The sequence below is a fragment of the Rhinolophus ferrumequinum genome, chromosome 15 (assembly GCF_004115265.2).
Source record: "Rhinolophus ferrumequinum isolate MPI-CBG mRhiFer1 chromosome 15, mRhiFer1_v1.p, whole genome shotgun sequence".
In the NCBI taxonomy this organism is placed as follows: Eukaryota; Metazoa; Chordata; class Mammalia; order Chiroptera; family Rhinolophidae; genus Rhinolophus; species Rhinolophus ferrumequinum.
In genome coordinates, this window is record NC_046298.1 from 8,990,184 (window position 1) to 9,007,982 (window position 17,799).

General features: G+C 49.3%; 1 protein-coding gene across 1 annotated transcript in view; it reads right to left on the reverse strand.

Moving 5' to 3' along the window:
• The window catches only part of CES5A (carboxylesterase 5A), a 239,727-nt gene that overhangs the window by 15,436 nt on the left and 206,492 nt on the right, over positions 1-17,799 (reverse strand). Inside the window, exons 2-6 of the mRNA XM_033127274.1 lie at positions 7,223-7,361; positions 5,637-5,770; positions 4,035-4,188; positions 2,463-2,567; positions 452-556 (exon numbers count right to left, since the gene is read on the reverse strand). Coding sequence (XP_032983165.1) covers positions 452-556; positions 2,463-2,567; positions 4,035-4,188; positions 5,637-5,770; positions 7,223-7,361 — 637 coding nt within the window. The remainder of the gene's footprint in view (positions 1-451; positions 557-2,462; positions 2,568-4,034; positions 4,189-5,636; positions 5,771-7,222; positions 7,362-17,799) is intronic.

Here is a 17,799-nt window from a genome sequence, read left to right on the forward strand (position 1 = left end):
CGCTTGCACACTTGCAGAGGGGGGTATCACCGCTTTCTAGAGGAGCGGCTCCTGTTTCAGACAACTGAGTTGTTAGAAAGCTCTCGGTCACAGCGAGCCACAGTGGCTTCCTAACAATACTTCCAGCTCTTGACCTTGACTTTAGCTTCTGGGGGCGTATGAAACCAGTGTGGTCCCTTTTCCCAGTGAGATGCCTGCAGTGACTTAGGTAAAACTTTTTGTGATTTGCATTTTGCTGGATCTTCTCCAGGCTAAGCAGGTACCCCTGGACCAGCAAATCCCTTACATTACCTCGAAGGGGTCTATAGTCCATATTTGTACAGCCATTACTACAAATCCCCAGCCCCCATCTTTCCAAGTCCCAAGTCAAAATAAACAAGAGAGTGATAGGATTTGTCTCCCACGCCATTCAGAGGGCAGCCCTGCCCCCACACGCTCTCCTCCACTTCACCTTGTTGATTCTCAGCAGCTCCTGGGAGGGCTTCGCCCTCAGGCACTGCAGCAGGGCCTCTGAGTCGGCTGTACTGCAACCACAGATGTCCGCAACCACCTGCAACTATTTCCAGAGAAGGACCACGTAAGAACACGGTCCCGAAAGCCTCCGGGAAAATGAAAGGTGGAAAGAGTCCTGGATCCAGGCTCCTGCCTCTCCACAGCCCCATGTGACTACAGTGGAATGGACACAGCGGGTCAGCTTGGCACTGCATCATCCTTACTCTCTTACCCAACCCTCTTTGTCATCGTTATCAATCACCAGAGCTGGGCGTGGGGATTTGTCAGTCTGTGGCCATGGAATAGAGGCAAGATTCCTGGTCACAGAGAGACATGCGATGTTGGCTCCATTGTGATGTCACAGTCCTGTAATGTCAGCTCCATTGGCACTAGGCCTCACAGAGCCTAGAAGCCCAAGTCTGGGGTGCCAAATAGAGCCAGGAGCCCCCAAGACTGAGGAGCAGCTTTACAAGCTCCTTAGTTGTCTGGTGAGGCATGATTCCAGCTCAGAGTCTCGGCTTGTCAGCTCTGCTCAAGCCTCACCCCCAGCTCCAGGCTGGAATGCCTGATGTCTTTATCTGTTTCCACACCAATTTCACTCCTTCTTTAAGGCCCAAGTCCCACATTCTCCAGGATGTCCTTTTAGACTATTGCAGCCCCTATGAATCCCTTCCTTCTCTGATCTCCCGTTCCCCCAAGGATCCCCACCTTCTCAACCTAGCCCTTTGCTAAACACCTTCTTGCCCTGTCACTGAACTTTCCACACGTGTAGAACTTGTCCCTGGAAAGTGGTGGCCCTTAATCTTCTGAGGTTCGTGGATGCTCTGAGAAGCCAATGAAAGCTCCAGACCCTCTCTTTGGGAAATTGCACAAACATGTAGAGTCTGCACGCAATTGTAGGAGTTAGAGGACCACCTCCCAAACATATCCATGGGTTGCAGGTTTAAAATCCTTCTCACAAAAACATAGTCTTCTCAAGTTAGTATATGCCTTCTCCACTTATAAACCCACAGGCCCTAACATACAGCTGGGAAAACGAGGGGCATTCAATATGTGTGTGGTGAATGAATAAACATATGCACGCACCGACAGCAGCTTGCATCGTGTTATTTTCTATAAGGTGATTAAGAAGATGCACCATTCACAGGAATAATACCCAGGAGATGGCTCCACAGCTCAGTGTTTAATTAATATTCATTGAATCAATCAGCTCGTTTGTGAACTCATTCATTCAGGAAACTTTTATAGTTGTTTAATATACACCAGACATTATTCTGGGACATGAAAGATATAGAGACCAGGTCTCACTATCTGGTAGGGCACAAAGACAAGATGACAGATGACATATATCTGGGACATATGCCTCATCTCTGCCTCAAAATCTCAGACAATATTAATAACTCACAGTGTTGTTTCCCACTGAGCTGGAAACAGCCTCAGAAACTTCCTTATCATGGTACTCTAGGTAAAATAGAGTAGGTACAGAGGATTGTATATACTACAGGGGACTGAGTTATATATAACAAGCAAAGAATAATGGACAAGATATAAGAACTGTCACACACACACACACACTCGTGTGTACCAGCAGTATTGCATTGTGTAGCTGGACCCATTTTCTGTTGAACCAGGCATTCCACGGAGTAACAACTGTGTTTCCCTGAAAATAAGACCTAGCCAGACCGTCAGCTCTAATGCGTCTTTTGGAGCAAAAATTAATAAAAGACCCGGTCTTATATTATATTATATTATATTATACCCCATCTTATGTTATATTAAAATAAGACCGGGCCTTATATTAATTTTCCCTCCCAATGATGCATTAGAGCTAACGGTCCAGCCAGGTTTTCTTTTTGGGGAAGCACGCAGACTCCCCTTGGGCCAGCACCAGGCTCTTTGGCCATGGAGGGTGAGGACAGCCTCTCCTGACCAAGGAGAGGAAGCTGGAAAGTTGCTAACAATATACCTACATCCTCATTTCTCTCTTCATCAGGGGCCTTCATGAAAGGCATGATGGCCACTCCACTCTCCATGATGGCTTTGTGGAATAAGCCATTGGCCATGGGGGACAGAACCTGGCAAGAGAACACAGGAGACCCAGCAAAAGTTATCCGGGGGCTCCCCACCCATCACACATACCATCCATCCCTTCTTTAAAAAAACCTTCCCAGGATGCTTCCTGAAGAGCTCTAACCTTAGAGGTAAAAAAAAAGTCCTGGTTTAGGGGGTTCAATGACAGCCTGTGAAAGTTCGGGCAAATTATTTCCCCCCTCTGAGCCCCAGGTTCTTCATGAACTAAGTTAAACATTCTGGCGTGTGAGTGCCGCCAGCTCCTTTACTTCCTAGCTGAGTAACCCCAGGCACTTTGCTCAATATTTCTAAGCATCAGCTTACTCTCCTATAAAATTGGAGTAAACCTTGAGTCCATGCCACAGAATTGTTTTGGGGAGTACAAGAAGTAATGAATGTAGAAGGCTTTGCCCAGTGCTTGGTGAAATAATAAACACTCATGAAATGGTGGCTGTCATCATACATGTAAAGTTGAGTTATAAGGTTGTTTTGAAGGTTGAAAAAAATACCTTGTATATCGTCAAGTGTTACACAGCAGCTCTCTTAACCCACCTCCAAGGAGCTGATTTCTGTAACCAACAGGTTCACTGATGCCCAGGAAATGCTGCCCACTCGCGGCCAGTCGGCCCCTGTCCATCACCTCTGTTCCTTTCTATTCCCATCAATTTCTTGTCAAGTGCGAGGTGTGTTTGTTTCCAAACCTGTTTCGTCAGTTCCAGTTGCTATTGTAATTACGTAATCAATGAACTATCATGGGAACCAATGATGTACGTGTGTAAACAGAAAACAAAATTATGTGTGTGGGGGGAAAATCCCTGATAAAGGCAGGTAGCTACAAAATATTGCTGTCGAACTAGGGGGTGAACAAGATAAGAGTAAATCATGTGGGGGGGAGGAGTAGAAAACTCCACACGTGTGCTGCATTCACAGACTGTTTTGCAGGCATCTTTAAGTGCAAGCTCGCTGTAAAGAAACTGAAACCACAATCTGGGGGCAAGGAATTCTGTGGGGGGTTTATGCAAGAGAGTCATGCTGGACCTGCAGTCAGCAGAGCGACTCTGGCAAGAGAAGACCGTGTAGCAAACCACGGTGAAGGAAAGTACATGTTATGTTGTAAGTGAAAACAAAATATTTACATGCATCCTTTGTTATTTTATGCTTTAACAGAGTTTTCCTATTAAACAAGTAATTACCGATCCTGATAATATGCTACCAGTGCTGTGATTCTACAAATTTAAATGATTTTTCCTCAAATGATCACTCTGTGATCTTGGGTGATTCATTTAAACTCTCCGATGACAGCCTTCATCCTTAAGATGAGACTGAGCCCCTAACTCACGGTGTGAGCCTCAAGGGAGAGGATGTATATAAACATGCTGGTTTGACATGAAGCACCAACCAGGTGGCCCATCGTCCTCCTTTTTGTAACCTCCCTCCCCGAGGTTCATTCGAGTCCCAAGAGGAGAACTCACAAGGTTGGACACACTTATGGCTCCCGCTGACTCGCCGAAGATGGTCACAGAGTGTGGGTCCCCACCAAAGGACTCGATGTTCTTCTGGACCCAGGTTAGGGCGGCCAGCTGGTCCATGAAGGCCCAATTCCCAGGAGCGTGCTGGTCCCCTGTGCTGGGGGAAAAGGGTGGGGTCAGAATGCCGAGGAGGCCACTGTGTGTTTTCCGCAGCCCAGGGCATTGGTGGCAGAGGCTGGGGGCAGATGTCAGGGCATCACTACTCCTGCTGGGGAAGGGCTGAGAGTCAGAGACCTGGGGTAGCAGGGAAATCCAGGCTTGGTTCTCTCCCTCTGCGGGGATTTGGGTTTGAGAATTTGAGGAAAGCTATAGACCCCAGAAAAATGCACAGGTAACTTTGTATGTACAATTTCAGGGTGTCCATAGGCATCTGTGAATCCACGGACTCCAGAAGAGTCTGCATCAGGGAGTGAGATCTCTCTTAGCACAGAAGTGCCAGTGAATGACTAAAGGAATCATAATGACAATAACTGCAGCGGCAGCACAGTGCATGACACGAGCCTGTAATCCTCCCAACCTGTGAGGGGGGTGACGATGGTTTTTCTCCCTTTGCCCCTCTGGGTTTTATCTCCACCTTCTCCACCCTTCTCCCAAAACTCTCACCTCTGTGAACTGCAGCACCCAGGCTTCCCCCTGTGTGCGATCCGTGGGAGGCACGGCAAGGACTTGGGGGTGGGATATCCAGAGACTGGGACGTTTATTCTACTGCCTCATACCCCTCTCTGCTGGGAAGAGGTTTGGGCAGTGGCTGCATTTCTCCAAGGCCATGGCTCACGCCACTTCCCTTCAGTGAAATCTGCAAGTAAGTGCTAAGGATACCGCTGGATACATCGGCTCCTTCTCACAGACTGGAAATCGGGACACAGAAAGGGCAAATCCTTTGTCCCAGACCTGAAAAGTTGCCGATTCGGGATTCAAACCCAATGAGTCTGGCCCCGGAGGCCATGCTCCTGGCTGTGGCCCCAAGATGTGGCCCGTTTCCCAGGATGGGTGGCAATTGATGGGGAGGGAAGCCAATGCAATGGAACATTTGAGAAGCCTAGAGGCAGGGCCCTGTGGCAGGGACGACTAAGTGCTCACATGCCCTGTGTCCTCATCTTGCAGGGCACACAGCTGGGCTACATGTCCCTGTCTCCCTCGTGTTGGGTAGGGCCATAGACTGAGTTCTGCCAATGGTATGTGACCAGAAGTGACGAGCACCACCTCTAAGCTGACCTGGAAAGACCTTCCTCCCGTGACCTTTCAATCCCTTTCTCCACCTGTGGCCAAATGGAGAGGGTGCCTGACGGATTGTGTGGAAGGATGTCTGTCAGTGAGGAACACTCAACTGGGCTTTACTTGAGTGAGACGAGATTTTTATTGTTCTAAGCCACTTGGGAGTTTTATCTGTTATAGTCGCCAAAATCACACAAGTAATTTGGGTCACATTTGTTCAATGTCACTGAAGGCTCATTTCTCCTCGAGATGCTGAGCACTGAATCCCCTATGGCTGCTGCACAACTGTCCCTTGGGGGTCAGGGGTGTCAATCACTTGGGGACACTTACTTGAAGAAGCCAAATATTCCCAGCCGGTGCTGGGTCGTCACAACCAGCACATTCTCGTAGGCAGCCAGGGCAGACCCATCGAAGGTGGAGGCTGAGCCAGTCTGGAAGGCGCCCCCGGGGATCCACACCATGACCTCAGGAGGGGAGAGGAACCTTCCAGTCAGTCTACCAAGCCCACATATCCCCTCCCTATGCATGTTGGAACCTTCTTTCTTTATGGAAATAGAATGTCTCACTTTCCTTTTTAAATAGCATCAGAGGTTTTGTCTTTTGAAGTAGACCCAGGGTGAAGCCTGTGGGCTCTAGTATATGAGTGCCTAGGTTTGATTCTGAGCTCTGCCACTGACTAGCTGTGTGACCTTGAGCAGATTACTTAACCTCTCTGAGCCTCATTTTTCTCATCTGTAAGATGTGAAGAATGACAGTATCTCACTTAAGAGGTTATCATGAGGTTTAAACAAGATTCTGCCTCTAAGGTTCATAGAACAATGTTGGTACATTTCAAGTCTCAAAAAGCATTAACTAAATATCATTGAATTTGTGACCCACAGGAAGATGGAAATCATCGTAAGCCATATACAAGAGCAAAACAGCATAAGCTGTTTTAATGTAAGGCTTTTTCCTACCTACAAAGAGAAGACAAGAGAGGAGAGAGGAAGAGGGAAGACAAGTGTGGAAACTTTATTGATTAGAAAATTGGGACCAGGAAACATATAACATTATTCCAGTGGTACTATCACTACTTATATACTCAATAATAAATCCTTTCCATTCTCTTTTTTAAGGTCAGGTTAGCAACTAAAAACACTTGGGGCAGGAAAAGACAAGAAAGCCACCAAGGAAAAAGGAGAAGTGGACAAAGCATTGGCTTTGGCACCAACCCTGACGCTTCCTGTAGGTAGAGCAGGGAGCAAATCACTTACACCCTTCCTGTGCCCCATCTTCCTCATCTGGAGAATGGGTCCAATGCTCGTTACCCACTGGGTTCTTGTTGGGTTAGATAACTATTGTGCCTGGCACATAGTTAGCACGCAATAGATGTTGCTGTTGATACAAGGGGACAAGTCTCCTGTGGCAGTGGCACAGGGGAGAGAGGATGACGGAGGGGGTGGTTAAAAACTGGATGGTAAGTTGTACATTTTCCACTCGCTTATACAGAGATATTTTCCATTCTTAACTGAAATACTTCACTTTATTACCTGACTGTCTTCATTGCAAACAGAAAAGCAAGAGAATGCAACTATCCTCTTTAAAACAGGATTTCCCAAACAACAACAAAAAATCAGTCCTTTTAAGTGGCGTCTTTCCTAAATGTTTACAGACCGTTCGATACTCAATGGAGGGAAAAATAAACCAAAATAAAGTCAACGTTTCAGTCGCTGCCAATAAAGAAGCAATCAGAAAACAAGATGAAGGAAATCTGTCATTAGAAGGACTTTGTAAGAAACTTATTAACACGTCAAGTGACTACATTTCCCTTTTACCCAACATGGGGCTGGGTCTGAGTCCAGACACCCAGCCCCTCTGCCTGCGTCCCAGCCCAGGGAGCTGCTAGCTGGAGCCCCCAGCATGGCAGGCGGCCTTACGGGGAGCTTGGAGCCAATGTCTGCGTGGGCCGGCGCATAGATGTTAAGGTACAGGCAGTCTTCCGACACTTCCAATCGGGGGTACCGCACCTTGAGAATGCGTTGACTTGAGAGCAGCCACTCTGTGTCCTGGAGGCACCTTGGAAAAGGGGAGGAGAAACCCCCAGAGTTTCTGTCAGCCAACTTGCCTAGGAGGGGACAGTTCTTGTGACAGCAAGGAGGCCTGGCAGTCTCGTGTGCCTAAGCAGACGGCTCCTAGGGGAGCTCGGGGTACAAATTTAATCATGCAATCCCCACCCCCGTCCCCGCACGGGGGCATAAACAAGCTGTGATCCTCTTTGATCTGGTGCCCGGGTAGGAAAGCACACTGCGCATGGTGATTGTACCCCGAACCCCGAGGCTCCCCTGTGCCTACACTCATCACCATAATCCGACACACACAGAAAGGCTCAGACTGGCTCAGCAATTCCCCAAACTGCAGAGGACAGGACACCGGGTTGCATATGAAGGGCTTTGCTCTGGCAGCTCTCTCTTGTGCCCCGAGAGGAACAAAAGGACGTTTCCAGGCTTCTCCAGGAAACAACTGAGGGCGGTGTGCAAGGAGACTCCTGCATCTAGGCCTTTGCTCAAGCTGGACCCTCTGCAAAGACTGCTCTCCTCCTGTGTCTGTTTGCTCACATACTTCCCTTTCTTTCAGATTTGGTTCCAAGGCTACCTCCTTCCGGAAACCTTCTAAGATTTCTCCGGTTAGCCCAGAGCTCTCTTTGGAAACACCGACATATTTTGTGTTCTTTCCTAGAACTTCGTCTAGACCTATAGATGAGTGCTTTCCTATCCCCAACTCGACTGTGAGCTGCCGGAAGCACAGGACTCTGTGTTAGTCACCCAAACCCCTCGTAGCCCCTCGCACCGAGCCTGACACATGGGAGGATTAAGTGAGATTGCATATGTGAATATTTCTAAAAAGTGCTCCATTAATGTTAGTTTTTTAAATAAATATAATGAATATTGTACAGATTTGCTGCAAATCTACCCCGACAAGTTTTTTTTTTGTTTGTTTAATGCCTTTTTGCCCCTTTGTATGTTGTTTAACAGACACTGAGGCCCTGTGCTTTAACAAAGCCGTCTCTGACATCCCCTCAAAACTGGGCTAGGTGGTTCCCTGTGCTTCCTCAGCTCCCTTCTCTGGTCCTTTATGCTGGCCTTTGTCACTATATTTTAATTGTCATTATTTATGTCCCCCACACCATCACTAGCGTACAGGTTCCTGAGGGCAGCTGTGTCTAACCCACTGTGGTGTCCTCCAGGGCCTGTTGGAGACCTAGTTTTGGAGTTGGTTCTCAATAGATATGAGCTGAATGAATGAATGAATGAGTGAATGAGTGAATGAGTGAATGAACAGATGAGTTTCAACTTAGTGTCCTCTGTCCCTGGGGTCTTCTTCTGTGGCTTAGGGAGATTCCTGGCACCGGGGGACTCCTTCTGTCTGGGACCCCAATGCCAGGAATATGACCAACCAGCGGGCTTCACAGAACCTGAGAGTCCGAAGACTCTTGGGGACTTCCAAGTCTCAGCTCCCATCTAGCACACGCAGCCCCTCCACAATTCACTGGGGAGCTGCTTGCCTACCTAAGCGTGACAGTTTGCAGTGACTGGGGGCTCCTTACCTCCCCATCACCCTGTGTGACAGAGACACACTCGTGTCCTCATTCCACAGGTATGTATGGATTTCCCACTGTGGGCCAGGCTCTCTACTGAGCACAGTGTTGACAGCTAGACCTAACGTCCCTCTAGCGTGACTTCCCTCTATAGCCCTTATCCAGTCTGACCACGGAGACCATGCCTAGCTGAGAGGTCACACGGAAACACCGGACGGTACCCTCCAACCCAGAGTCAGTAAGCCCATCCCAGTGGTTCCCACACCTGACTGGTCTCAGAATCCCTAGAGAGCTTTCAGACACCCAGCTTCCTGGGCCCAGCTCTGGTGATTCCAACTCAGGAGGTCCCAAGGGAAGCCCATGGGCTCTGCATGCTCTGAACGATACCTCCAACAACTCTGCCCATCAGCCAGTTGGAGAGTCATGCGGTCACTGAAGCCACTTCTGTGCCCCCACCCCACCCCAACGCCCTGCTTTCCCACCGGGCTATACGACCTTATGCCTCCTCAATGCTCTGCCCCCACTCCCAGGTCATAGGCTAACCATGGGACCGAGCCTGGTCTTACAATTTAGGGTAGGATGTGGCATCTCGGAAGTCATCCCAGGGCAACGCAGGCTCCGGGTTTGCAAATCGCAGGAGTCCTAGAGGAGGTGCAGCATAGGGGACCCCGAGGAACACATTCGCAGGCATGTCGCTTCCCAGCACAGTGGCTTGCTTTCCCCGGACCCATCCCAGCCTGGTGTTCCTCACTGGTGCATCTGCAGCTGGCCCTGCGGGGACACACGGGGAGCAATCAGCTGACTGCCAAGAGGCCAGCAATAAGCCGGACGCAGAGCTCCCCCAGATGAGCTCCCCTCAGCTCTTTCTCTGCCCTGAGGCTGTGCAACAGGAAGTATCTGGATTCCTTCTCTGGGAAGCCATCAGCTGCCCTCAGACTGCCTGAGAAGTCACCTGCGTCAGAGCACCATCTTAGTGCCTCCTGGGAGCACAGCAGGAAGCCACAGCCTTCACCCCGGTTCCCGTGGGAACCCATCTCCCTTCTGGGCACAGAAGCTTTCCTTTCCTATGAAACTCACACACACACACACACACACACACACACACACACACACACGTGAGGCTCTGTAGGCCCCAGGACTGCACGGATTCATCTGGACCAGAGCTTCCCAGACCAGTCTTTTCCATACCTACCAGCACACATGTCTGTGCGTCATCTCTATGACTACTGACGGTTTAGTTTTCTTAAAACTGCATTGAAGTACACTTTTCAAATTTACCCAGAGGAAGCTTAAGCAATAACACCTGTGGAATTGTGGTTTTGATGAGTTAGGAGTACATTTTTGAATACACATGAAAATAAATATACAGTAAGGAAAATAAAAAATTCTCACACAGATGCCACCTGAAATCAACTCATCCACCTCCAGGGTCTGAGGAATGACACTTCTGAGACTGAGAATGCAGGTTTCTCAGTTTCCACATGCAACGAGGAGCCTTGAGAAATGAACTGCCCGGCTATCTACTTGGCAGGACCCAGGTGTCTCAGTGCTCCCTCTGCTAATGTTATTTCAACAGTGAGAGTTCTGCCTGGGCAGCCAGCATTGCAGAGGCATGGGCTGCACCCCATGCTGCACCCCAGTGCCCAGGACACAGGGCTTTCTAAGCCCCTGCAGGGTGCGAGCAACCCAAGGACAGGAGCAGGTCTTCTATACTTTACCCGTGTGCCCAAGAAGGAGATCTGGCCCTGAGGCTTTCCACAGCCCCCGGACAGTGATCAGCTGACCCTCCGTGGGCCCTCAGAGAACTCTGAGCACTAAGTTCATGTCCGCCAAGGAAAAGCCTCCAATGTGGGGAAGTCCCCCCAACCCCTCTCCTGAGAGCCCACTCCCATTGGGTGTCTCACCCTCGGTGGCCACTGCAAGGATCCAAACAGCCCAGATCAGCATCTGGCCTGGGCGCTCCCACTCCCCAATCCTCTGGCTGGCCTGCCTGATCTCCCTGGACATCCACGGCCGCTGCTGGCCTCAGAGAGCTTCAGTCAGGGACAAAAAAGGGCTTCCTGTTGGTAAACAAATGTTGGGCAGGAAGACCCAGGGCGCAGGATTGGTGAAGAATATCGTCAGACCAAGATTGGAGAGAGGACTTGGCCAAGCCAGACTTTCCTGTTCTGATTTACATAAGAAGATGCTGATGATTAACTGTGGAGCTGCGGAAAGACAATCTGTTAGGCACTGGGCCCCTAAGGTGGTAGAAGAGAAAGGCCATTGGGATTGGTCAGCCAGAGACCTCAACTCAGATGCCTGCAGGGGCTGGCAAGGCAGCAAGCAGCAGTGACAGACGGCTTCAGGAGAGACAATGGGGGCGGGGGGGGGGGCTGTGGGAAACTGGGCAGCACATGCTCTATCTAAAGGGGCAACGACTCCTCAACCCCAGGAAATATTTATTTGGTTTGTGACCATGTAGGTAGGCCAAACCAGAAGTGTACAATATCTCTCAAGTTTTAAATGTGGCTTCAATTAAAAGTCACGATATGTCCAATGCAGCATTTCTTCCGGCTTGAGCTGCGTTGTGGGCAAAGCCGGCAATTCTGATCTAGACCCGGGCCCTCCCATGTGAATATGTGGTGAAAAGCCCAGGGAGGTTCTGCTGGGGCTGGTCCTCAGCACTTTGGGTTGAATGCTTGGCAGCCATTACCTCATTTAATGTAATTATTCCCATTGCATAGATGAGTAAATTGAGGCTCTGCAAGGTAGGATGAATTGTCAGGTATCACAAAGCTGAGAAGCAGCACAGCTGGGACTTGAGCCCCAACTTCCCCCTCCAAACTGCAGGTTTTGCCATGTAGGGAGGAAGGCAGTCAGCAGTGCAGAAACAGGCCATGAGAATCACTTAATTTTCTAGCCAGCTGAGTAAGCACTTGGCATCACCCCCTAGGCCCTTGATGTCCCCATCAGTAGCTTAGACTAGTTGCCTAGAGAGATACAGACCTTTGATGGGCTCTCTCTGTTCTCCCAGATGGCTCTGCTGAAACCCTGAGGGAGAAACTAGAATGACAGAGGACCTCAGTCCAAGGCCTGGCGTAAGACTTACGCTAACCTACTGCTGCTAGAAGACAATGGAGATCAAAGCCCACTTTCCGCTTCTCATCAGGAGGTGGAGGCCAGCCTGCAGGTAGATGAAACGAAGGAAGGATGCTCTGGATATGGAACCAGGTCACTGGGCAATGCCCCTCGCACCCCCATGGGCGCAGAGCTGGACCCTTAGACCTCCTGCTCATAATCTTTCTTTAATCCCAACTCACATTCATGTTAGACCAAACACGTTAATAGGATGTTTAAATCTTTTCCCATCTGCCTCTATCCTGCCATTCCAGATGGCTGCATCATTGCCACGCATCACTGTACCCCCGTCACTGCACCCCATAACTACACCCATCACTGTACCCCCGTCACTGCACCCCATAACTACATCCATCTCTGTTCTCCCATCATTGCACCCCCATAGCTACACCCATCACTGTACTCCCGTCACTGCACTCTGTAACTACACCCATCACTGTACTCCCGTCACTGCACCCCATAACTACACCCATCACTGTACCCCCGTCACTGCACCCCATCACTATACCCATCACTGTACTCCCGTCACTACACCCCGTAACTACACCCATCACTGTACCCCCATCACTGCACCCCATAACTACACCCATCACTGTGCCCCCGTCACTGCACCCCATAACTACACCCATCACTGTACCCCCGTCACTGCACCCCATAACTACATCCATCTCTGTTCTCCCATCATTGCACCCCCATAGCTACACCCATCACTGTACTCCCGTCACTGCACTCTGTAACTACACCCATCACTGTACTCCCGTCACTGCACCCCATAACTACACCCATCACTGTACCCCCGTCACTGCACCCCATAACTACATCCATCTCTGTTCTCCCATCATTGCACCCCCATAGCTACACCCATCACTGTACTCCCGTCACTGCACCCCATAACTACACCCATCACTGTACCCCCGTCACTGCACCCCATAACTACACCCATCACTGTACCCCCGTCACTGCACCCCATAACTACACCCATCACTGTACCCCCGTCACTGCACCCCGTAACTACACCCATCACTGTACCCCCGTCACTGCACCCCGTAACTACACCCATCACTGTACTCCCGTCACTGCACCCCGTAACTACACCCGTCACTGCACCCCATAACTATACCCATCACTGTACTCCTGTCACTGCACCCCGTAACTACACCCATCACTGTACTCCCGTCACTGCACCCCATAACTACACCCACATCTGTTCTCCCATCATTGCACCCCCATAGCTACATCCATCACTATACTCCCGTCACTGCACCCCATAACTACACCCATCACTGTTCTCCCATCACTGCACCCCCATAGCTACACCCATCACTGTATCCCATCATTGCAGCCACTTCTTGTTAATTACATTTCCTCTCCTAAAATGTTTTGCCTTGATTTCTTCACCTGGTGAACTCCTACTTGCCTTTCAAGATCCCATGAAAATACCGTCTCCTCCACGCATACCTCCTTATTCTCAAATGCTAGAACCACTTTCTCCTCTCCTCCTACACACTTTGTTGATGTCTCTACTATACTATTTTCAATCCACCGTCCTAGTTCTATAGCTCGTGTAGCCACAGATAATAATGATGACAATGACGATGGTGGCGTTGCTCCTCCCCTGGCCACTTAACCTCAGCCGCTTCTGAGTCACGTCATAGCCACAGTGGCCAGTTCTGTGCAGGCTGAGCCTCGCCTTGCACTGACAGCGTGCCACTTGAAGCACGGGTGGGCCATGCGACTTTCTATTTTCCACCCCAGCATCTTCTCCCCACGTCACCAGTCCCTCCTTTTTTTGCTCCAGTGAGACTGGAATTACAGGACAATAAAATCCACCAGAAGAAACCCTCACGAAAAGGAGCATGAGGTCTGGGAGATGCATGCTGCAGCCTCTGGAGGCAGTCTGTCCGCTGTCTGTCGGGGGCAGGAGGTCCTAGAGAAACGCGGCTGTCAGCACTCTAGCAGCAGCCTCAGTGACAGAGCCTTATCTTGTCTTTTCCTCCTCCCCTTCCTGCCTCAGGCACTGCTCTCAGGGAAGCAAAGTCAACTGGTGCTAGAAAGGGACCTAGGAAGAAGACCCTCAACGGGGTTCTGTAACTGTCACTCACCAGTCAGACAGTATCGTGTCAGGAAGACTCTCGGTGCTGGGCAGGGGTGCGGTGCAGCTGGAGGGGCAGCGCTGAGGGACACACTGGCCCCACGCCTCTAAGGCAATGGTAATTATAGAGAGGCAATGGTCATTATAAGGATTGCGGGGCGGCTGGACTTGTTTTTAACTTCCTTGGAAACCTTAAAGAAAATAACAGGCTCGGGTCAATCAGCTATCAACAGAGCATGCCATGAAAATGAGAAAGCCTCCTGGCAGCTTTTAAAGATAATTTTATCTCTTTGCCACATCTACTGAGGGGATGAAGACTGTTCTCAGCAATCAGACTGTGGACATTCCAGAAAACGTGGACATCGCTCTGAAGGGCCCACAGTTGTTGGGAAGGGCCCAGCGAGCGGCACCTTGTGGAGGGAATTCAATCACATCAGTGTAGAATTCAGTCTCCTTGGAAAGGAAAAGAAGAGGCTCCACATTGACAAATGGTGGAGAAATAGAGAGGAACCGGCTCTTGCCCACGCTCTCTGTGGTCATGCACAGAACGTGGTCAAGGGTGTTACTTTGGGCTCCCATTACAAGATGAGGTCTGTGTGTGCTCACTTCCCCATCAACGTCGTTCTTCAGGAATATAGTTCTCTTGTTGAAACCCGAAATTTCTTGGGTGAAAAATACATCCACAGGGTTCAGATGAGGTCAGGTGTTGCTCGTGCAGTATCTCAAGCCATTTTAGAAAGATGAGTTCATGCTTGAAGGGGACCACATTGAACTTGCATCAAATTCAGCTACTTTGATTCAATAATCCACAGCAGTTAAAAACAAGGGCATCAGAAAATGTGTGGATGGTAGCTATGTGTCCGAAAAAGGAACAGTTCAGCAGGGTGGTAAAAAAGATCTAAGTTGTCCAGCTACCGAAACACCAATGTTGTCGGGTGATTCCTCAGACTTGTTTGTGATATTTTAAAGATGGAGTAAAACTCATGTATTGAGGGGGGAAAAAAAAGGTAATTTTATCTCCTGGAATCATAGTTAGACCATGCTGAAAATGAGACCCAGGATTTAACCAAAAGAGTGAGAGCTACAAAGAAGGTCGAATGTGCAGCTTTGGAATGTTTCCACTGCTAAAGTCAGAGCCCAGACAAGGAATGAGGAGGACCTGAGACCTGGGATGGAGACATTTGAGAACCATATACACTCAGATTCTCGTAAACTCTCCTAACTAACACAAACAGCCCTCTCCTTCTTACTAGAGGAGAACAGACTTGACCTGTGACGTGTGTCTCACGTGAAAATGCATTTCCTCACCAAGAGCACCCTACTCCACGCATCGCCGCAAGGCAAGAACGAGGGCCACGTCTCAGCATAGCTGGAAAAAGGAAGTACAGTCCCTCTGCTGGGAGCACACGGTTTCTCCGTGAATTAATTGCTTGAGGTGACAAATATGTCCTGGTAGAAACTCAGAGAACATGCGGGAGTAGATTGAAGGTGAAGGTGAACCTGAGGTGGGGTGCAGAAGATCAGACTGGGTAGGAGAGAACGGATGGATCCAAGAGCACATTCTCATGACTCAGGCAGGGTTTATTGTTCCGAAAGATGCCTTGGGCTGGTCTCATATGCTGCTGGGGGCGACTCCTTGAAGCTTGGACATGATAACAGCCCGTAGTAAATGAGATGGAAATGCTAGAATTGCCATGGCAGAGTATTGATGAAGAGATCAAAAGGTTCAGGGTCTATAAGAAAAGATTTATTGCCTAGAATAAGGGAGCCCACCTCTGGTGATGTTTGCCAAGAGCACCCAGGAGCTCCCAGCGTATAGGAGAATAGAGACTACACTAGGGTAGAGGGCGCCCGCACCTTTGAGAAGCCTCATGTGACGGTCCTTGTGAGATCACAGCTGACCGCAGCCAACACCACCATGAAAATCGGCTTCATTCAGCTTCACTGTGAATGAATGTGGAATAGCAGAGGCCAGGTCGTGCTACTTACCCTCAGAGATAAGGTGGAAAGAATTGCCTTAATGTGCAGCAAAGACAAAACGGCAACCAGGATGCCTTGTCTCACAGAGATCTATGACAGCGACTAATGGTATTCCTAGAAGGGAGACAGGCAGGCAGCCAACTGGAGCATTGTTTACCGTGTAAAACCAAAAAAAGTCAAAAGCTGATGAGTAGATGTTTTAGATCAGCCGTAGCAATGACAAAGTACAATCCGTTTCCGGAGCTGTTCGGATCTAAACCACTTCTCAAAACAATGGAGCCCATGCATTAAAGGATACTGGGTCCTCTTAAGGAAGAACGATGCAATGCCACTACACATATATAAAATAATTATTCCCCAACCCTCTCTAAATGGATTTGTGGCCAGGATCCATCTCATAATGGGAAGTTCTACACGCACGGTCAGGTGGGGCCCCTCGTTTAGCATTTCTTCTTTACCAGGAGCCAGTGACACACCAGGAGATGCTTCTCAAAGGGCGTGTCATTCTCTGCAGCAGTTGGCATGGCCACAGTCTGGAAAGCCTGGGGCGGGTATCATGATTCTCCCGCTGGACCTTGCCATAAGCTCCACACTGCTTCTTTTCCTATCCCACTTCTAACATCGTAGGGCCTGGCAGATCTCATCACCCAAACAGCAGGGCTGGTTGCCCCCCCAGTGCCATTTCCTCTCCAGACCTGCTCAAAGCTGGCAGCCTTTCATGTCACCACCCAATACTGGGGCCAGAGCAATATGCCCAGGTGTAGAATGTGATGCCCACAGAACCCAAGGACACCTTGCTTCCTTCTTTTTGACAAAAATTGCAAAGTGCATAAATTTATCTTTTCCTTTAGAGGGGTGATCCTGGTGTGCCCCTACCCACTGGAATGCCCCTAAAAACCTTCACGGAAATGTCCAGTCCTTGAATTTTCATGGGATTTATCTCTTGTTCTCCAACATGCCAGTCACCTCTTGCTCAGCATGCAGTTGTAAGTGTGACCGGTGAGTGTGAAGGGAGTGGGACGCCCAGCAGACTAGATGTCTTTGGACTACACTCTGCCGGACAGTGGGAGACTTAGCCCTGTGTGTGTAAATTGTTTCAGAGCTTCTTTCCCAACTGGAATGGAAAAGACTGAGTTTGCCAAATCAGGGGCTGCATACCTTGTAACCAAGGAATTATTAATCTGCTTGATCAAGGTTACCACACTTAGCATAGCAGCTGCCATCAGGGTTAATGGCTGGTTAAGTCTGGTCGTCTACAGTCATTCTCAGGATCCATTCCATGTCTGCCAGTGCTAGACTTGAATTAAATGGAAGTGTGAGAGACACCGCCATCCCTGCATCTTTTAGGCCCTTCATGGTGTACTAATACTGTACATACTGCTCTCCAGGTGACAATATTATTCCTTTATTATCTTGGTCATGGGGTGGGAGCCTCCTGGATTCTGGCAGGTTCGGAGGTTTCCATTTGGCCTTCCCTGTTGCGATGGCCCTCACTCCATAGACCAGGAACCCAATATAGGGGATTACTTTAATTGCCAAGTATATCAATCACAAATTACGTACTTGGGCACTGGGAAAATGACTACTGGGTGGGGTCCAATGACCCAGTGGGCCCACTATGAGCTGGAATTTATCTCTATTTATTTCCTGACTGCTGAAGGCCCCCACTCCAACGGGGTCAAGATGACACTTTGGGGCTCCACATATTAATGTGCATTTAAACTCTA